General features: G+C 34.2%; 1 protein-coding gene across 2 annotated transcripts in view; it reads right to left on the bottom strand.

Annotated features, from left to right (window-relative positions):
- Nucleotides 1–16,287, bottom strand: part of LOC126815600 (uncharacterized) — a 32,717-nt gene extending 16,430 nt beyond the window's left edge. For both annotated transcript variants that reach the window (XM_056099483.1, XM_050541317.2), the window contains exons 1-12: nt 16,120–16,287; nt 10,103–10,252; nt 9,710–9,875; nt 7,949–8,083; nt 5,933–6,014; nt 5,112–5,187; nt 4,409–4,476; nt 3,851–3,929; nt 3,535–3,653; nt 1,255–1,385; nt 1,063–1,103; nt 586–767 (exon numbers count right to left, since the gene is read on the bottom strand). In XM_056099483.1, the coding sequence (XP_055955458.1) occupies nt 586–767; nt 1,063–1,103; nt 1,255–1,385; nt 3,535–3,653; nt 3,851–3,929; nt 4,409–4,476; nt 5,112–5,187; nt 5,933–6,014; nt 7,949–8,083; nt 9,710–9,875; nt 10,103–10,252; nt 16,120–16,168 (1,278 nt within the window). In that variant the 5' untranslated portion in view covers nt 16,169–16,287. The remainder of the gene's footprint in view (nt 1–585; nt 768–1,062; nt 1,104–1,254; nt 1,386–3,534; nt 3,654–3,850; nt 3,930–4,408; nt 4,477–5,111; nt 5,188–5,932; nt 6,015–7,948; nt 8,084–9,709; nt 9,876–10,102; nt 10,253–16,119) is intronic.
- Nucleotides 16,288–22,827: the final 6,540 nt, after the last annotated feature.

Below are 22,827 nucleotides of genomic sequence, written 5' to 3' on the forward strand. Positions count from 1 at the left end.
TCTGCCTATGGCAGGTCTTTCTTTTGGCTTCAAATGTTACATAAACTATTATTTAGACATTTATTAACATAACAAGCCTATAATCAAATTGTGACCTCTAGATTGTCCACAAACTAAAACATGGGCCATAGCCCATGAAGTTACTGTCCGTTACATGCCAATATCAAAAGTAACCGTGATCTTTGAGACATCAAACTTACTTTTTAAATTTCATCAAAAACAGATAAAAATTATGACCTGTAGAATTTCCGCAAACAAAATGTGAATGGACAGGGGGCGACGACAATATATTTCCACATGAAAATGTGGGCATATAGAAATTTAACTAAAAAATGGATAATTGCGATTTAGTCCCATTTGTCCAGTACCGTTGCTACGATAATAAACAATCAACACTAGATCTTCCAACACTCATAACTTTGCTCAGAATAAAGTAATTTGAATGAAACTTTCAATATATTAATTTTCATTATCTATTTTTGAACTATCATAGCAAGAAGCAGTCAGTTCTTTATCTAAATCTTACATAATGCAATCTTTAAGAAAAAATGTCAAAATGGTGATGAATCAAAACTTTTGAGATACCTTCTCTCCACAACTCTGACAATATTTAGCATCTTTAAATTCTTCAAAAGATTTTCCCATGTTATTAGATGTGTACAACATGGCAGCATATTTACTGAAAACCCGTTCCTGTGGAATAAAAGGATCATCCATCACCTCCTCAGTTTCATCGTCCATTAAACCTGCAGCCAATCTAGAATCCGCTATGAACATAAAGCTTCTTTTATCAAACATAAATATTAAAGACAAATTAAAAATTTAACTAATTTTTTTTTGCAGACTATACACTAGAATTAGGAATATATTAAGATGGATGATATTTTAATTAATTGATGCCATAAATTTCTCACAAATATTTACTTTAACAAATAATCTCTGTTCAACAGATATTTTTTTCACTTCAATCTGTCAGTCAAATGGATTTCTTGATGTATTATAGCTTATCATTAGTCTTTAGTAATAATTTTATGCTGAAATAATTTCCTAACAGTAATTTACCTGGTCTGTTGGATGGTGTACTGGTTTTAGATTTCTCATTTCTGAAAAATTAATGGTAATATATCAATGAGTAATGCCAGGTTAATGTAATGCTAGTGTAAAGTTGTTGTAACATGCAGGAAAACAGTCTTAAATTTTGAACATTATATTCAGTATTGGTTACAAGAGTAATAAGTTTTGGTAATTACTTACAACTGAGGTGTTTTACTATCTTCTAGTTTCTGTAGTTGTTCTAGTAACATAGCTCTATGTTGTTTTAATAATTCTAGTTCTGTTCCCATTTCATTTACGGTATTATTAAATCTTTCTTCAACTAACTGAAGCTGTAATAGGAGAGAAGATTTTATAAGATTGTCATGCAAACTGTGGAAATACACCCACACTGCAGCTATGTCTTGAAATAAAAGGTAGCCATAAACATCTCCTTATCAGAAAGAAAAAACTTGAATGCTGACAAAATTTGACAAGGAATCGGATCTCTATTGTATTAACAAGTTTTTCTGGACATGCAATATATCTCTGGAACAGAAAGTCCTAGAACACTAAAGATCAACAGGGTTCATCCTTTCTGCTTAACATCAAATTTGAAAATCAAGAGGAATCATCCTCCCAACTGAAAAGCAGTAGGGTTCATCCTCTTCATTCTCTAACAGTCCTAATGCTTCACATCAAACTTTAAAAAAAATCCATGAAAACCTGTAGCATCTTGTACATTCCAGAAAGGAAGGTTAATATATGCTGAATATCAATAGGCTTCATTCTATCATGAACCTAATGCTTATATTAATTAAAGAAGCTTAACCTCTGCCATTTAGGTAAAAATAAAATATCAAATTTGATTGATGTGATATGCTATTTCGATCAGTTTTGGGAGCAGCTCTATAAGATTAAATATTTTTTTGTGAAAGTTTAAGCTGAAGTTGACTTTAATAATTCTAATTTAAATTTTGGCTTGCTGTGTTGGCAGTGGACACACACGATCAGTTATATTTCCACACTGGCTTGATCTATTGATGTAATATTTGCAACAAAGACAGATTTTCATCCATAAAACAAATAAACACATAAAATCCAAAGAAAATGACAATTTTAGTTTTGACCAAATACTTTAAAATAATGTCTTATTACTAGCTAAATATATCATATTAAGAAATTATAACTATTAAAACATTGGTTGCCAGGCAATAAAACATACACCCACAAGCAACCTTGTCATTCTTATCTAAAAGGAAAATTGTCACAATATTATCAAACTTAATCAATTTATCAGTAAAAGGAAATTATATGTAAATGTTCATCATTTTCAATTAATTACAATCAAAGTTATCATTCTGATCAATCAAATAGCTTATCTATGCTTAGATTTTGCAGGAAAAGCTCACCAACAAACCTAGTGTAATGGCATTGGTGTAATGAAACTATAAGAATCAAATATAAAAAATTATTGTGTTCCTAAGCACTGACAAATCAAATTGCTCATTCAGGCCTATCCGAAAATGATCAACATCTACACATTCTACCTCAATTAAAGCAGAGTTGTCTGTTCTTACGTATCAACTAATTGAAATGATTATCTCTGCATAAAGCCAAACGCAGAAGATGGAACATTTATGTTGATGAACAAAAACACCGAATGCGAATGTCATGTGATATGTGTGTGATCGCTGTTTGGTGCTACTTGGAAAAAATGTTCCTTAAATGTTTGGTTTCAACGCCGACTATGAACTGAGTTCCAAATATCTAACACATTCGATTTCACAAACATTTTTCTGGAACATTTTTTTTCGTGTCTTTTGAACCCGGTGAACAAACTAATCAGAACGTTTTCACAAATGTTTGTCTAAAGTGTTCAATCATGTGCGTTGAGCTTACCGAAGGAAAAAATTTTAATCACCGAATTCAAGACTTCACAAACATTTACAAAGTTTGAACATTCTAGGCCAATTATAAACAAAGTTATTTCAACCAATCAAACTGCTTATCTTTGCTTAGCCTAAGCAGAAAATGTTCAGCATCAAAGTCAAAATATTCAGCTAATAAACATCTACACCAAGGCAGGCAGATACACAAAAGGACAAATGAATCAATTTTACAGAAAGACCACATGATATAATAATTGTGACCATGATTTCGTTGCAAAGTGGAATAATCAACAGGCCAATCATAAAATTCTAAAAAGATATGTTGATAATAGTCTCTAGCACATAAACAGGTTTTAGCATCAAAATTTTATAACCAGGAATGTTAATGTTCAAAAACAATAGGAGTCTTCTTTTTAAACAGCAAAGTAACTTGTTCAAATTTTAAAACAATAGGATATCAATAGTGGTCAATGATAGAGTTTTGACAAAATTTCTTAAAAAAAGGGGGGGGGGCTGAAATCAATAGAGATCTTCCTCTGATATAGCAAATCATCCCAAAACAATCAGATCAACAAAAGTGGACAGAAAAATGTGGACATAAAAATATCACCTCTTGATCAGCATCATCTATTTCCATATCCTGTAGCTCTAGTTCTGCATCTGTCATATCATGTTCTATTGTTTTCTTTTCTAAGTCACTTTTATGTTCCTCTAAAAACTTCTCAAACTCTGAAGACAGAAATAGAAATCTTTGAAAAAAACTATGAGTGTTTGAAATTAAAAATGTTTCTTGGATATGAAATGAAAATTTAATTATATTTTTATGCTGAGTAAAGGATGTTTCTTATCTATGTTAGTACAGCTGATTAATTCTAATCTAATAAGACATTAAAAAAATATAATATAAACCTGGTTTTACTTTTTACCTTCTATTGCAATATTCATAACTGATAGCATCTGATTCTCCAATTTCTGACCAGCTTCAATATCACTGACTAAATTACTCTAAAATATAATATTTGGGGAGTTATAATCATATAACTAATATACATATTTTTTTTTAATACAAAGTTAACCATAATAAAAACAAAAAAAAACCTTTTAACGTAAAGTTTAAAGGGGTATCAAAGTGTTTAAAACATTTCCGCTGGTTGGTAATTTGTTTTTATTTCAATACAGTTACATCAGGAATCACATGTAAAATTTGGGATAGATCAGCCAACCCATGGATATTCCACGAGATATTTTAAACTTTCAATTTTGTGCAAATTTTATGTGATTTTCAAGGAGTTTAACCCACTAGGAAAATAGCTTAATCTAGGTAGTCACACTTAAATTTTCAATAATTTGGTAAATTTAAAGTAATTTTGGTGATATCACTAAAAATTAATTAAAATTTATTTTCTTGGTGAGAGTGATATTTCCACTTTAATGTAAAGTTTATCATTTTAATCTAATTACCATCATACGGAAGTCAAACTTACATATCTTGTTGATTCTACTGACATTTGTTTTATGAAGAGATCGCTTCTGTGATCTTGATCTAGGAATGCTTAAAAAAAATACATCAAGTAAAAATAAATATCTATTAATCAAAGGGCAGAAACAGACAGACTGTTGGTAATCAGATTGAAAGCATACACAAAAGATTCACAAATGGTTAAAAATAAGATTTGATCTCACCCAGTATTAATAATTTTTATATTCAAAAAATCAAAAAAATAAACAGTTAAATCTGATAAACGTACTTCGCAACGATAGCTATAACAAAACCCTGTGAAACATTAAATAATTCAGTCCTCTTCACATCGCCAATATGATTCAAGGTAAGTAAGAACTGCTCTAATTTTTGCAAATGTTTTGCTTTATTGAATATTGAATGTTAAATTTTAGTATCGAGTTTTGAAGTAAAATAAAAAGAAATAGTACATGAATTGAGATAACCAAACTAAATAGATAATATATCTAAAATTAGGATGTTCAAATTTCATTAACAGACATACTTTTTATTAAAGCGCAATGTAATAATAGATCTATATTTTGCAATAACTTTTGTCTATAATACAATGAACTGAAAATGTTAACTGCATGAAAAAAAAAGAAATAATAGAAGAAAAAGTTGTTTAATGAATATTGTGTTTTTTACAATCTGTACTATTAATAAAACATAAAAATGCTGGGCATTACCATTTTGTAATTTATCATATCCTTTCTTAAATGTTGTTAAAAAATTTATTTCAGATTTAGCATCATCAAGTGAAATCTGAAAACAGAAAAAAATCATTAAAAAAAACCCACAAAATATAGTCATTGTAAAATATAGTCATTGTATCCTTAACGGAGAACACTTACATTGTTTTGACAGAAAGTTTTTTAAATGTGGTCAAAAAATCTTAAATCAAAGCAGCTTTCCATTTTATTTGAAAAAGTATTAGTAATCCTAGTAACATTTTACTAAACTCTGGGATAGTTTATCTAAGTTACCTATAACCCAATAATCCTGTCAACTTAATTAGCAGAAGCTTTTCAACAAGGTAAACAGACCATATATTACATATTTAGGTTTCATGTATCAATAGATTCCCTGTAAAATCTAAGCGAATTAAAGACTAAAAAATGAGGTCATGTCACTTAAAAAGGGTCGGATGACATGTCTCATTAATATCCACACAATCCATTCACATTTCCCCCCTACTCGGTTTTAAGAAATAACTATTAACAAAATCAAATGAGACTGGAATGTATTGCAGGCATGGTCATCCAGTATGCAACCATTATAAATGCTATCAACAACATGATGAAATAAATGTACAGTCTTGGAAAATGCTGTTTATGAGAAGTCATTTAGCTTAGTAATGATCCTTTGACAAAACATAAACACGAAAACAAAAACCTCCCTATTATTAGAGTTTCAGAAAGAATTCTCTGACAACTAGAATAATTTTTTTGTATGGTCTAAGTTGGACTACCATTAGGAGTGTGCAATTTGTCTACGTAGTAATTTCTACCTGTAGTTCTGTAACATCACATTCTAGTTGATGCTGTTTATCTTTAGCTTTCACCTCTTCTCTATCTTTTTCATTCTGTAGACTGTTTAACATAAAAAGAGACGGCAAATATTTTGCTAAAATTCATAAGTCAAATTTTAAACTTGGAATCTATGTCTGTTTATATAGATTTGGCCATTTTTTTTCTGCTAGCAGTTAAAAGAAATCGAAATTTGAGTGTTTTCAATCTTCAAATCATAAAACCTTTTTTTTTCATGTAATTCTATATATTTTTCACTTACATTTCCTTGTAAATATCCAAGTAGCATCTACTTATTTAACTTAATTCGCTGTCCTATATTTCTAGTAGAGTTGCAGTTTGATCATTTGATAGAAACTGCATTGGATACCTAACTATTTGATTCCCTGGTTTCATATGCTATCTATTTCAAAACAACCGAGTATTGATTTATCCTCTTCTTTTTTCATTGTCTTTAAATATTTTTCTACTTAAGAGTTATTCAATAATCAAATGGTTTATTATTAATATTAGTATGATTTGGTGCTGTATTAGCTACCGGTATATGTTTATATATTTTTATTATTTATTCATTAATCTTAATAGGCCTACTGGGTAGGCCTACTTATATTATATAGACTTACCATTTTACTCACAAAAATATCACCAGCAGCTGCCAGGCAAGATACGCCCACATTTTGCAAGGGATGGATAGAGAACAAGCTAAAAACAAAAGCGATTTTTCGTAAAATCAAGGGCCATAATCCAGAAAGTTATGGTCTGAAATGTGCAAATATCAAAAGGGACTGAGATCGTTGGCATATAAAGATATATTTTAAGTTTCATGAAAATCAGATATAAATTACACAATTTGCGTTAAAAGGACGGCCATTTTGTCTGGCAGTTTTGGTTCGATTTTCATGATATTAGAACTCAACCAATATCACGGTGTAACAGTGATATATTCTAACGTTTTTTTAAATTGGATAATAACTGTAACCTCTAGAGGGACCACAAAGCTAAAAACGCGATTTTTCGTACAATCACTCAGGGGTCATAATTCAGGAAGTTGAAATCCAATATGTCTTTCAAGTTTAACCAAAATTAGATCAAAATTATGACCTCTAGAGGGTCGGCCATTTTGACCGGCAGTTTTGGTCTGATTTTCACAGAATTTGAACTGAAGCATCATTACAGTGTAACAGTGAAATAGTCAAACTTTTTGTTAAATCGGATAATAATTGTGACCTCTAGAGGGACTACAAGCTAATAACACGATTTTCCATAAAATCAGAGGCCATAATTCAGGAAGTTACAATCCGATATGCCCAAATATCGAAAGGAACCAAGATCTTTGAATTATAAACATCCATTTCAAGTTTCATCAAAATCAGATAAAAATTGTGACCTCGAGTGTGTCCACAAGCTAAAAATTTGATTTTTTTCAATCAGGGGCCATAATCCATGAAGTTATGGTCCGATATATGCCAATATCGTAAGGAACTGAGATCTTTGGGAGACAGACCTAAATTTTAAGTTTCGTCAAAATCGAATAAAAATTGTGACCTGTAGATTGTCCACAAACAAATTGTGGACAGATGGATGGACAGGGGCGACGACAATAATAAAGTTCACATAAAAATGTGGCCGTATAAAAAATAGATAATGAAAACAGAATATGCTGAAAATTTAAGTTAAAATTCTTCACTTGGAACTGAAATTTTAGGCTAGCCTCGAACGTCATTACTTACTTTGGTACGATAATAAACAAAGTCTCGATTATCCATTTTTACGTTAAATTATTCATCACAAAATGTATTCGAATCCACTATTTTTAATATTGCAGGCTAACGATGACATCGAGAGTTGATTATGGTCTGGATAGGTTAATTATTCTCTAATTAATAATTTAGATAACATTTCAGGCCTACAGAAAGACTTGCAATAGGCAGATTTAGCTCTTGCATAATGCATGTTTAAGTACAAAATGAAATTGTGGAGTAAATGGTAAACTGTACCTTTCAAATTGAAGATTTTTTTCAGTAATTGATTGATCTAAGGTTTCAACTTGTTGTTTCAGGTTTTCAACATCTTCTTGTAATTCTTCTAATTTCTTTTGACTTTCTTCCAACTGTGTATGTTTATTGAAAAGCCTTAAAAAATGAAGTGAGCAATGAAAAAAAAATGTTTTTGGTTTTTTTCTCACATTATCTCAAAACTGACCTAAATTTATGTCATAAAACTTGTTATAAAGTACACCAATAAACTAAATTATTTTTAATTTTAATAAATGCCAATAGAGATATAATTTACAAAGTCCAGACATCTTTATTGCTTTAGAAAAAGTCATTTGTCTGGAAAATAAAATTATACCAAAAAGAAATATGTCACTGATGGGAATACTAATTAGTATTAATCTTTTAGTGGCATTTAGCGATCGGGGAACACATTAACAGAATACAGTTTTTATGGGGTACAATCACTAGTTTATTCTAAAAGCACAACGTTTCGACAAGTATCCTCTTATCATTATCAAGCATAAACTAGTGATTGTACCCCATAAAAACTGTTCTGTTAATTAGTATTAAGCTACCCACACAGGGAACCTTAAAAAATGACTTATTAGTTTTAGTGCGAGTCATTTTTTTTTCTTTTTGGCAGGGTTCACGCACAACATAATTGTGTCACACCTACGTGCAACTAAAGAAAGCTCCTTTTCTAAAAAAAATATATTTTTCTCCACTAATTAAATTGCAAACTGAATGAATTTAAGAGCATCTAAAATGCATCAATAGATCTAATGAAATCAACAATTTCATGTTTCTTTGAAAAACGAAACGAAATAGGATCTGTGTTTTAATCAGATCGGTCGCCTGAAAATTAAAATAAGTCTGTAAAATGTGTGCAACATCATTGATCTGAAAATTTTGAAATTCAATGGGACTCTTCCTTGACAATGGATGATATGTTACCTCTAGAATGCCCAAACAAACATTCTCAACCAAATATGTAACAAGCGGTTGCCACATTTTGCAAGAGACAGAGAACAATTTTAAAAAGTGATTTTTCGTATAATCAGCAATCAGGGGCCATAATCCATGAAGTAACAGCCAATATGCGCCAGTATCTATAGGAACCGAGATCTTTGTGTTATATATCTACATTTTAGGTTTCATCAGAATCAGACTAAAATTGTAACCTGTGTCCACAGGCAAAAAACGTGATTTTTCGTTCAATCAGGGGCCATAATCCATGAAGTTAGTGTCCAATATAAACCTATATTTTAAGTTTTATCAAAATCGGATAAAAATTGTGAGCTAAGAGGGTTCCACAAACAAATGGGAATGGGAATGGACGTCCGGACAAATGTGGGTGTATAAAAATTCCACAAGCTTAAAATGTACCCTGAAAAATAAAGACTGCAAAATGTGTGGAAAATCTACACGTATGATACGAAAATTTTGAAATTCAGTGGGGTTCTTCCTTATTCCCCTTCTTATGAATAAAATTCTACCAAGTTTGAACTTATACATGAGATAACTCTGTAATTAGAGATAAAAATTATAACCAAATGAAAATTCCCTGCAAATTTAATTAAATTCAATCAATAACTTGGGAGTGGTAAAGTCTCCCCAAGCAATAATGGATGGATCCTGACTGATGGACCAATGGATACTAGACAAAGGATGGGGGTAAGAATAATATAATAATATATATCCACATTATATTCAAAGGCATAAAAATATTAAAAAGGAAGTTATATGAACAAACTTAACTACCTTTCTTTGACAGTCTCAAGTTGTTCTTTCACTTCTTTTAGAACTTCATCTTGCTTTGTTTCTCTTTTTTGAAACAAAGAAAAATATGGAAGACGCTGTATGAATTCTTTTAATTCGCCATTTTCTCTGAATGATTCTCCAGTCAAATCATCACTGTATATTGCCTCTAAGGAAATGATTCAATAAACACAGTTTCACATAATGCATTTTTGTTTTTGCAGAAATAAATCATTAGCTTTTTATGATCAATTTTCTTGTCAAAACCTAACTGTTTATAAATGAGTATGATTTTGAAGAAATAGAAATAATTATCTTGTAATGTCTATGAAGAAATTATTTCATAATAATATCAGCCTTTGGAGACATCATTTTATAATGATATAAAAATCATACCCAAGAAGTCATTTCTGAGTTTAGATAAAATTCTGGAATATATTCCAAGCTGTGGAATCAATTCATCAAATGCCTGGAAAGCTAGAATCATTCGTTCTTCTGTTAATCTGGTCCCACTCCACTCTACGGCCATAAGATCATATTTATTTACTAAAATAACAAAATATAAAAACAACTATTTGCTTGTAAATGCATTCTATACTAATGATACAATTACATTAATAAAAAATGTGAACCCTGTTGTAGAATCTAAAGCTTAAGTATCCCCTGGCATACTTTATTTGTAACAACAATTCATTAAAAAAAAAATTGCTATGTTGTTGGAAGTGGTATCAGATGATCTAGAAACTAATACTATTACATCTCGAGGTTTTCCCCTTGCATCTTTTGGTTTTTTATTCTTAAGTGAGATTTTTTTGATAATGTGCAAACATTTTTTAGCCTCCATAAGGTGAATATTTAAGAATCTTACATTAATGGGATTTTTAACTATTTATTACAACTTTTTTTTCTTCAAAATTGTACTATAATCTGTGATCTTTCTAGATGATAATAAACTTAATTTGCCTATATTTAGCAACAAAATATATATATAAAGAATGAGGGGACCCTTTGGGACTAAATCTTATGAAATCGTATACCCGTCTTTGCAAAAGTTCAAGTGTGAATCCTTTTCGATTTAATATGGTTAAAAAATTATCCAATGTGACATATCATTTCTGTCTCAGTTGGGATCAGTCATTTGTATCATAAGCCCAATTATTTGTATCATAACATTTCTACTTGCATATCAGCCTTCTAAATGATTTGATTGGCTTTTATGGAGGGTGCACGGCATGGTCTATTTACGAATACGATAATAGATGCCATTTCTCTTGGGAGGGCTTACTAAATTGAACAATGGTGGGATCATAATCCATTATATAAACGACTGAATTTCGTTTCGGTGAGGTAAAAAATAGTTTTCACTTGGATATGAGCATACATATTTTTATAAGGCGTATTTAAGGACCAGAATATTTTTTCAGTCTACTCGATTATGGTGATCTACATGGAATCAGGATCGACTAAATTTGCTATTTGCACTCCGGTAAAATGGCTGAAGGCAGATTATACTCCATTAATGTTCCAGACGTAAAATCTATCTGAGTCGTTTTGGTAAAGGGTCAACTTCTCCCTAGGTAATGTTTGACTCTGGGTTCGGTTTCTCGTTTCAGGTGACCGGAGTTATGAAATTCTGAGCTGGTAAGGTTTCTCCGCAGTGAGCGTAAATAAAATTAGAAATCTATGAGTGACAAGTAGCTGTCTTAGATTTCTCTCATGAAGCAACAAGTTTCGTTCATTTTGAACTCATCAGGCTTAAATGAAATCGTGCGGATGTTCCCTTTATATAGTTGTCGGGGACTGGAGGACAAAAAGGGTCTCGAATGGAAATGAAATGAAATGGGGTTTAACGTCCTACTGTTCTGCTAATGAAGATGGGCATACGTCATACAGTGTGCTATGAGGAAAATTTTGCCCGGGCAGCGACGCTATGGCCTACTCTTATATCGAATTCCAACTGCCAAGGGATCTTTTACGTGCATGCCAATGTGTACATGGGACCTCGTTTTTTTGTCCCATCCTAACGACTAGACAGCTGTCCTTGTCAGCAGTGGTGGTGCCAGCCGTCGGTTGTTGGAGGGACAACTAGGTGTAGTGGGCCTCCCCCAGAAAATTTAGAAAAACAAGTTGCCGGAAATGCAGTCTGACAGTATTCCAGGCACTGATCGTTGAGGTAAAGTGTCAAACGAATGGATTTGTGAACCTCGATGAAGCCCACTCAGGAGCCTTAAAGTAGGGAGTCATTACGGAGGTTATAGGGGACCTCCCTAAGAAAATTTTGAAAAATAGACTGCCGGAAATGCTATCCACAGTATTCAGTCAGGTACCGACCGTTGAGAAAAATAGATCTGACAAGATACCGTTCGTCGCCTGATCACTAGTTTATAAGACTAGAGAACAAAATGTCAAACGAACGGACTTCCGAACCTCAACGAATTCCCCTTGTGAGCGCCAAAGTAGCAAGTCCATGTGGGTGATATTGGGGACCTCTCCAATAAAATTTTGTAAATAGACTGTCGGAAATGCTCTACAAGATGCAAGTCTATGACTGATAAGGGAAAACCACACTGGAAAGGTCTCGAATGGACCTGCACAGTGCTGTATCACCGGAGCAGCTGCTTATAGACAGCCTTTGGTGCAAATGAACTGTTACAGAAGCAGTATTACTTGGTAATATTGATTTAAAGTTAAAAGCATCCTCCTCTTCCGTAAACCTTGTGTGACTAGTTTTCAACAGATTGTTTTCAAGTTTGGTGCACAAAATTCAGAATAACAAGTCATCTGTCATTTTGCAATCCAAACATACTTTTACTTTTAGGTGTACAAAGGCCAGATTTAACAGGAAATCATTTCATTTTTCTTTCCTGTTGATGCATTGATGCATATATACCGGTAGTACAATAATGATGTCACAGACATGATTTGATGTCATATTCGAATTCTATGGTTAGATGTTTCTATTTGTCCATAATACATTTTTATGACCTAAAGTGAACAGTTTAGCGTTTTTTTGGATGTAAAGTTCAATTGATACTTGTATCCACATTTGAAAGATTTCACCGATAGATGACTAGTCACAATTGATTTTGTAAGATTTTGTCTTCTGATCTTTTTTATATTTTTTTAGCATTCATTATACATCAGAGAAATAATATGACGTCATATTCGGATTCTAATGAGTGTATGATTCTATATGTCCAAAATACATTTTTAAGGCTTAAAGTGAACGGTTTAGCCGTTATTTGTATGTAAAGTTTACACTGGCGGCCATCTTTAATTTATGGTAATTAGACCTTTTCTACGTGTCGAAAATTTGGGGACTTTTGTTTTCAAATGCAGAATACCCTACTGAATAATAATCAAAAGCTAAATTTTGCAAATGCATTGGATGGCATAACAAGTACTACGACAATCGCATAATCAGCTGGTGCATTGATGAATGATAATGGTACTAATTATCACATTTAGAATTCAGAGATAGCCTATATTTTATTACTTTAGCATATTTGATGTATATAAGAAGGTAAGCTGATACATTGAGAAATATGGTTTGGAACAGAATGGATGGGGTGGGGAATTTTCTGAATGCTTTCATAGCCTATAATGTAGCAATGCAAAAGCTCGCTAGGGGCGCCACTGATACTATTTTTTATCACTGTCAAAAAATCTGACCGTAAAATCTGCCGTTTTTGTTCCGTGACTTCGGGAAGCTGTATGACCACCATCATAGCCTATAATGTAGCAATGCAAAAGCTCGCTAGGGGCGCCACTGATACTATTTTTTATCACTGTCAAAAAATCTGACCGTAAAATCTGCCGTTTTTGTTCCGTGACTTCGGGAAGCTGTATGACCACCAACACGGATGACTTTTTACTTTTCGTGAAGAGGAGAAAACAGAGTTTGTGTCGAGCGTGGTTTGTTCATTCAGAAACGTATTTACGACTGATTTTTTATATTTTGAAAAAATAAAATTATCAGAAAAAGGCAAAAACGACGCTCATCACTGGAAGTAAACGTATTTTCTCATAAAATGACCCCTTTTCTAGTTATATTGACCTGTATTTCATTCACCAAACGTTGGAACTAGTGCCAGAGCTCGGGAAAACAAATCATGTGGAAGAAATGAAAAGATAACTCCACCGATGTAGGTGCAGACCACAGCAGCTTTCTTGTTATTGTGAACGTGTCAAACCAAGTTTCCTTTTTGCTAACAGTGGGCTGATTCTGAGGCACAATTTTCAAGTGCACTTTTTGGGGGTATAAAGTCTGGTGCACGGTTTGAATTCTTTCTCTTGTATTGTTACAATATTTTATTGATTCTATTAACACTTCCCTAAAATTAATTTTTTTTAAAAAATTATCTCTTGGATTACTGTCTCTTTTGTTGGTGATCAAATGACAGCCATATGGAATCTGATTCTGATACAAGAAAATGAAATGGGGTTTAATGTTCTACTCCTACTGGGCTAATGAAGAGGGCAGGGGCGTGGGTAGGGGGGAACATGCCATTGTAGTGTGCTATGAGGGGAAACTTTGCCAAAACAGCGGCGCAACAGCCTACTCTTATTTCGAATTCAAACTGTCGAGGTTTCTTTTATGCGTACATGGGACATCAGTTTTTTTTTATTCTATCCGAATGACTATGTTGTCACTTGTTAGGTCAACCGTCGTACATCTGGGGGGAGGCTGGTGTGTATAACACAATGAACTTGCTCGGCTAATGCAGGAATTGAACACGGCACATCAAGTTGAGTGAGCCAATGTCCTACCCACTGAGCTACTGTGGCTCCCTGTTGCCAGAAAAGAGAATGGGCTGGATGAGTATGGGATGTCCAGTGCTCCATCCCCAGAATTCACTTTGTTTTGCGGATCAGAGAACCCGACAATGATAAGTTGAATGAAAAACAATTAAGGTCATATGTACGGATTAGCGGCGAACAATAAAGATCCCTAGATACCTACAAATCGAGGAGCAGTCTAGGAAGTTGGATTAATTCTACCTAAAATTTGAGGTCCATCATATGTGAATTCTATCTTTAAAAAAGTCTTAAACGCAAATTAACCAAATTTGGGTTTTTTATCCATGTTGCAGACCCCATATCAAAACAAATAAATTGTATAGCCCAAATTTAAAAATTCCAATAGATAGTTAATGGTCGGAAGGATATTTCCTGAAAATTTGATGCCAATATCTTCATTAGTTGCTGGGAGATGGTCTTCGGTCACTTTTTTGGCATATTTTAAAAAAAAGTGTTTACTGACATCCATCAATTTGGGGTCTTAAAAGTGCAACAACTTTTTTATTTCTTAACCGATTTTTAATTTTTTGTTTTGTTTCTTAAATAGGAAGGGGGCTAGAATGCTAGTAAATATTCAGTTTTAGTCAGATTCAAAAATATTAAAAAGCTTTTGCATTGCTATATAATGACAGGAAACAAATGGGAAGTTTAAATGGTAAACTATTCTAAAACCGAAAGCATTTCTGTCGATTTGTGACTTTGTTTTGAAGATATCTGATTGGTTCTAGTTTGTAATTTTCTGTCCAGGTCCACAAAATAGCTTAGTAGTAGTAGAGCTTGTGGCGATCATGTTTGATCCAACTCCCTTTTCTATTTCCATCACTTTTACATTCCATCACTTTTACATTTTAGGGTTAGGGTCAGGTATTTAAGATTAAAACTATAAATTCAGCGGTAGGGGTCTAAGATTAAAACCAACAAGTAAGACAAAATCTTCAACAACATTGAAATATTGAGACACAAAAATGAATGCTGAGCTTATTTGTAGGCCATGCATACTTCATATATATTATTAAATGTGTATGACTTTGTCTAAGTGCATATATATGTATGCATGTTGTCCTTAATTGACGTTTGATGCAATAAACATGCTATCTTATCTTACCAGCATTCAGAGTTAGCAGGCCCAGGGCAGAGTAAAACTAAAAGTAAATTAATATAGAGCAAAGCTCTTTTCCGGTAACAGGAGCGTAATTGAAAATGTCACCAACAGACTGTTGATTAAAAAAAAATTCAGACCGGAACCGGATACACTGGGGAAAAAAGGCAATGCGCATGTCAACTTACCAAATCTCGACCAATCGAGATCACGTAACTAACAAAAATAATTCTACACACCAAATCTCGTCCAAGCAAGATTACGCGCCTCATAGAACTATTTCTATTTTTTACGTCAATGAAATTAATTCTCACACTTTTTTTTAAAAACAAAATTAATGTATAAAATTTAGATCTAAATAAAAATCAATTTTGAAAAACTAAATTATTTAACATTGTTTGTATCACTTGAGAAAATTAATTATGAAGGTTTTATATTTGACAATAATTAGCTTCGCTCTACTCAGGCATTGCCTGTTAGTGTTACATATTAATATCGCCTATATGTTACGAACCTGGTGAATGTCCCTCTAACACTTTATTTAAAGTCGTATTTTTCTCCATTATATTCTATTATCATCACACAGCATTATTTAAAATTATGTTATCTACTTAAACGTAAAAGTAAAGTCTACTTTAATTCAGAAATTATTGTTGTTGTTTACAGTTGCCAAGATGGTACTCGGTACTTGTTCTATTTCCTTCACAAAAGAGTTCGCATTAGAGTTATCTACCCGAACAGGGCTTTGTAACTTAGAGTTTAGCCAGAGCCTTTTTGTTGTGGATCTATATTTATTTTATGATCAGTAGTAGAATACCGCGTTTTATCAGTGAAATAAAAGTGTTATTCCACTGGCTAAAGTAGTCCATGTTGTTTTTACCTAAAATGATTGTAAAATCATAAAATAAATAGAACATTTGTCGTTTTGTCGTGAATAACATATTTTATTTCATCTCTAAGCAAGAAAACGTTTATATTTTCACTCATGCTACGCATTCGTGAAAATATAAGTTTTCTTGCTTCTCGATGAAATAAAATATGTTATTCACTCTAAAATGACAAATATCCTCTATATATTCGAATAAGAAGATCTTAATCTGTCAAATTCATCAAGAAAACTCGAATAAAAATCAAAGTTGTTAATAAACCATACCCTAACCCTCATTCTTATCTATAATTTATGCATAACTAAATGTGTATTTCCAAATTTATTTAAGTCAGCTAAGGTTCTGCCTTTACATAAGTCTGGTTGTAAAACGGATCCGAATAATTTTCGTCAAATATCTATTTTATCTGTATTATCAAAACCACTTGAAAAACGTGTCTAAATGTCTAATGGAATTTTTAAACAAACATAGATTATTGTATGCTAAGCAATCAGGTTTCAGACAAACTAGTTCTTGTTTAACTGCCTTGACACATATAACAGAAAATATTTATGATAATTTGAATTCCAATTTGTTAAGTGGATTAATCTTTTTTGACTTCAGAAAAGCCTTTGACTTAGTGAATCATAAATTATTATTACAAAAATGTGCTTTATACAAATTATCGAAATATTCCCCATCATTTCTTAAAGTAGCTAAGTCTCTAACTCAATTCATCCAAAATCTTCAACATTGAAAACACGATTTTTTTGTCAAATTAAATCAACATTCATGTTGTGATCTTACCGGAAAAAGATGGGCTTTTGATATCCAATATTTAAGACAAAATAAACATTTTACCATTGGTACACGAATCGTGTACCATAATGCGCTTCAGCCCCAGTTGTATCAAGAGACTCGAGGGACGAGGCTAGACACATTGCACCAAATCAAACGGCGTATGTAGACAGGAATAACCAGACGCTAGAAATTTGCACTCGCTTGAGACTCCTGGCTTATTTCGCCGAACATAACTGATTTGAAATTGGAGTAAAAACGGATACCATTGAATGTAAATCAGTTTATATACATTCATACTACATTATTATATGCGTTACGACTCACTTTTGTCAATTTCTAGGTCCCAAATGTTAGCGATTTAGCCCCTTTAAATCATATCTTTTTGACAGAAATCAGTGTTCATCTGTTAATGGATGCACCTGTTCATTTCAGCCAGTCGTACATGGGGTGCCACAAGGATCTGTCCTTGGTCCCTTACTTTTTAATATCTTCATTAATGATCTGCCTTTAAATTTGTCTTCTAACTGTGATCTATTAGCAGACGATACTACAGTTTATACTTCGGCTGCAACGTTATCCCAACTTCGAACTAAATTACAGTTAGATACTAATAGTGTTCTAAATTGGTGTGTTAATAATTCCATGATAATAAATATAATGAAAACTAAAGCTATGCTTGTAACAACGCCTCAGAAAAGAAAGTTTATTAAAGAATCCCTTGATATTCAAATTGAAGGTAAAAAAATTGAAGTAGTTAACTCTTTTAAACTCTTTGGTGTATATACTGATCAAAATTTGAATTGGAATGACCATTTTAAGATGATCAGTAAAACCTTAAACCAGAAACTATTTCAATTGCGAAGGATTAAAACATATCTATCTAAATCCTTCCAGCTACTATATTATAAGTCACATTTCTTGCCATATATAGATTACTGCTCTCCAATTTGGGATAACTGTAGCAAAACTGCATATTTACTCCTTCAGCGTCAACAAAATCGTGCCTTCAAACTCATTTTTGATCAAGAACATTCTACTGACTTGCCCCCTTTTCTAAGGAAATGCCAGCTGCTGAATATAGAGTCAAGACATAAGTTAAACAAACTTATTTTCATATATAAAATACTTAACAATGTTTGTCCAACTTATTTATCTAATCTATTATTGAATTATAAGACTCCTTATAACAGTATTAATTCTCGACTGACCGTCTTCAGACCGAATTTAGATATTATTAAGAATAGTTTGCGTTATAAAGGTGCAAAATCGTGGAATGATTTACCTGAAACCATAAAAACAAATTTCAGAAATGTTTATTCTTTTCGAAGACTTATTACTAATAATATACTATTAAAAAAAAGTAGGGGATATTTGATTTTTAAGTGTTATTAAAGTCACCTAATGAAACTGACGAAGAAACAAATGACAAAATGAAATGAAGTTCACATTCATCGATTTATTCCAAATGATCGTTAGACTAAGTAAGGCACAGACTGACCATTATAAGGGTAAAATGATACCCGGGGTCAAACAGCAAAGTTACCACAGCATCACAACCAAGTCAGTAACGGGTAAATCCTCCTCTGTTTGCCAAACAAGCATTGATCCGACGTGGCATACTCCTAATGAGACGTCTAAGGTCATTTTGGTCCAGATTGTCCCATTCCTGTTGCAACGCAGCAGCAAGTTCTTGGACATTGGCAGGACGTTGTTGACGTTGACGTAACCTCTGTCCAAGCATGTCCCAGACATGCTCGATGGGGGAGAGGTCGGGACTCAGTGCTGGCCAAGGTAATGTGGTGATGTTCTGTTGTTGGAGGTAACCTGTAACGATCCTGGCCCTGTGACATCTTGCGTTGTCATCCTGGAAGATGAAACGGCGGCCATGACGTCGTGCGAACGGCACAACATGGACTGCCAAGATGTTGTCCCGGTAGTACTGGCCTGTAACACGCCCTGCAACAACATGTAAAGCCGTTCTTCCAGCAACAGTGATGCCTCCCCACACCATAACAGAACCACCCCCAAATCGATCATGTCTGATGACGTTAACGTCTTGGAAGCGCTCGTTTCGACGACGCCACACCCTCCTACGTCTGTCCAAAAAATCAACAGTGAACCTTGACTCATCTGAAAACATCACATTGCTCCAGCGTCGATTATCCGTGTGTTGACGATCCCTACACCAACGACGTCTTGCCTGAATGTGATGATCTCTCAAACAAGGGATCACGCGAGGACGTCGGGCGCGAAGGTGACCCCTATGCAGTCGATTCCGAATCGTCTGGCCACTCACTCTCACACCAGTGTCTGTTTGAAGACGAGCGCTGATCTGATTTGCTGTGATGACACGATTTCTCAAGGCCAAGGTACGGATAAATCGATCCTGGGCTTGAGTTGTCGCCCTTGGTCGACCTGAGCGTGGTCTGTCCTGTACAGATTGTGTATCACGGTATCTGGACCATAGCCTGCTTATGACAGACTGAGAAACATTCATCGTCCGCGCCACAACCGCCTGTGTTGTGCCGATCTGTAGCATGCCAAGGGCACGTAACCTTTCATTTTGGGTAAGCCGACGCATATCAAAATTTGTTTTCTGGTCACTAAAACAATTAAACTGATGTTTCCACCCTGGAATTCAATGCCACAATGACTGTAACATTCAAAGTCAGAGTCGTGCAAATCTTGGGTTGGACCCCCATGATGATCCCAAGCATCACCTGCATTCCATGCGGTAGCTATTGGTGCGTTTGGGCGTCACATGTAACTGGAAATGTTTCTTCTGTTAGGTTCTATAGTGACTTTTTTCGTAGTCATTTGCATATTTTAGTATTATGCCCCCAAAATCAAATATCCCCTACTTTTTTTGAATAGTATATGTTTCAAACCTAAATCATCATCTTACTAATACTACCGGTAATACATGTACCACACGGTACATAATTGGTGCAAGATCGATATGTAAGCCATTATGTTTAATGTTCATTTCAATATTTCAATTGATAACCGTTGTTATATTTGTTATTTTTATTGTTTTTGTTATATAGGGCACAACGTGTCAGAAACGTCCATACATATCGGACCTAGTTTGTTCACCCTTTCGAAATAAAGATATTATTATTATTATTATTATTCTCTAACTTCTAGATGTTACCATGGACCCTGAAGAAATACGGTCCATACGCATTGGCAATAGCCTATCGGCAATTTTATATTTTTTCATACAAATCTGTATCAGCCTTTTCAGCCATCCTTGAACTATCCCGACCGTGCTCTATCTTATGGTACGGCTGGGAGGTCAGAATTTATTTCCGATTTGCGCTTATCTGGATTATGATTGTACGAAAAATCACGTTTTTAACTTGTGGATCCTCTAGAGGTAGCAATTTTTGTTTTCAAAATCGTTCAAATATATCACCGTTACATTATAATTATATGCAGGTTGAGTCCGAATTTCCGGAAAATCGGACCGAAACTTCCCGTCAAATGGCCGCTCCCCTTTACGCAAATAGGGTAAAAGTATGTAATACTAAGGTTGTAACAATTTTTATCCGATTTCTATGAAACTTAAGACGAGTGTTGGGTGAGTTCAAGTTTGGTTCGCATCGGACCTTGCGCGTTCTAGAGTTAATGCCAAATGTCATTTACGCAAAACGTGAAATATGAATGAAGTTTGTGGGCCTCCCAGAGTCGACAATTTTTGTTCGATTCATGAGATAAAAATTAAACTATGTGTTGAGGATCACTTTGGTACGCATGAGCCCATTCATTGTAGTCGAGCTTTAACCACTGCAATAATAGAATGTTGGAAACATTATATCCCGCCGTGTTTTAATTAGCCAGGGGGATCACGTGGCTAAGTTGGTAAGACGTTGGCTCGCTAGCCCGGTGGTCGGGTGTTCGATCCCTGCATTGGCCGAGAAAGGTCATTCCGATTTTCCGGCGTGGTTTTTCCTTTGTCAGAGATGGGACGGAAAACCGAGGTCCCGTGTACACATTGGCGTGCACGTAAAAGATCCCTTGGAAGTTGGAATTCGATATAAGAGTAGGCCGTAGCGCCGCTGCCCGGGCAAAATTTCCCTCATAGCACACTGTATGGCGTATGCCCGTCTTCATAGCCCAGATTAGGAGCAGAACAGTAGGACGTTAAACCCCATTTCATTTCATTTCATTTAATTAGCTGATCTGTCATAGACACAACGGAAATGAGATGGAATGAAATATTCGACTGCTCTGCAGTAAAGTTAACTAGTCGCGACCCTCACAACTGGGGGTTCTTAACCCAGGGATCAGTATAAAGCATATCTGGGTTTTTTCTTCTGAAAGTTTACTTTTACTTCTAGAAGTCTCACTTCTATGTTAAAATCAGGTCTCTTCCAGTTACGTCACTGTATCTAACTGAATAGTTACTTGCGTGCAATAACCTGTAGAAAAGGGTACTTGCGGCCAAATTATGACCCCCCCCCCCTTTATAGCCCCCTACCCCCCCCCCCCCACTCCACCGGGCCTGAATTATTGACCTCTGAAGTCATATCTAACTAAGTCAGACCCTTGCCATTCATTATAAACGGAGACCTATTTCCATAAATATTTATCGCCTTATACACCCATCGAAAAATTTTGATTATGCTTTGTACAAAATGACATGCTTGTGTTTACCGTGATCTTCTCTTAGAAATAGTTTTGAATATATCTACGGATTTGTTTGAATGTTTGCATATACACGAATTAATGGAATTCCTCTTATATTTAAGACAATTTCTTTCTCCATCTAGAAGGTTAATCTGTCACTTTGAATTATAGTTTGGCACGATTCAGTATGTGTTTATTTATGCTAATGTCGAGGATATTTATTACATGGTGTCCATTTACAGTCAGTGCCATTTTCTAAACAATATCTAAAATTTCACTTTATCCATTTTTAAAATGTATTAAAATGAAATATTTAGGCAAACCCCCAGATTGGATTCAGTCGGATTAAAAAGAGGCCCATGAAAGCATTTTACCTTACACTAATGATGGCATTAGCCTATAGCTTGTTAATACCATATGCTGAGAATAAATCATAATATTATCTTCACCCCTCCCCCCACCACCACCCCTCTTCCCTCCGAAACAGCATGTTATCGCTTAGTATATCTGGTGAGGAAGATGGAGAAGATTTTTTTGTAAATAATCTTTAAACTGATTGTCAATGAATTGGCTATACAAGTGAAGAATAACTGACGAGACGATGTTCTCTCCACAGAAGATGTGCGAGTATGACTTTTTCAAAGCAAACTAAGAGACAGATACCATTCACTTCACACGGAGTCCTCCTTGTATTTTTCGAGTCCCAGTCCCGTAGTGTGGGGGGGGGGGGGCGGGGGGTTTACATTGGAGGCAATACGATGCCAACGACTGGCGTGCCCGTATCCGTACAATGTTAGGCTACTTGGTTTTATGGGCGCCTCGCCAATCAAGTCGTTATATATGAGGCAGCCCCCAAATGGTGAGACGTCTCATTATGGATCACACGATTAACACCACAACTTGATTGAGGGGGTGCCCAAAAC

This window comes from Patella vulgata, chromosome 3 (assembly GCF_932274485.2).
Source record: "Patella vulgata chromosome 3, xgPatVulg1.2, whole genome shotgun sequence".
NCBI classification, from domain to species: domain Eukaryota; kingdom Metazoa; phylum Mollusca; class Gastropoda; family Patellidae; genus Patella; species Patella vulgata.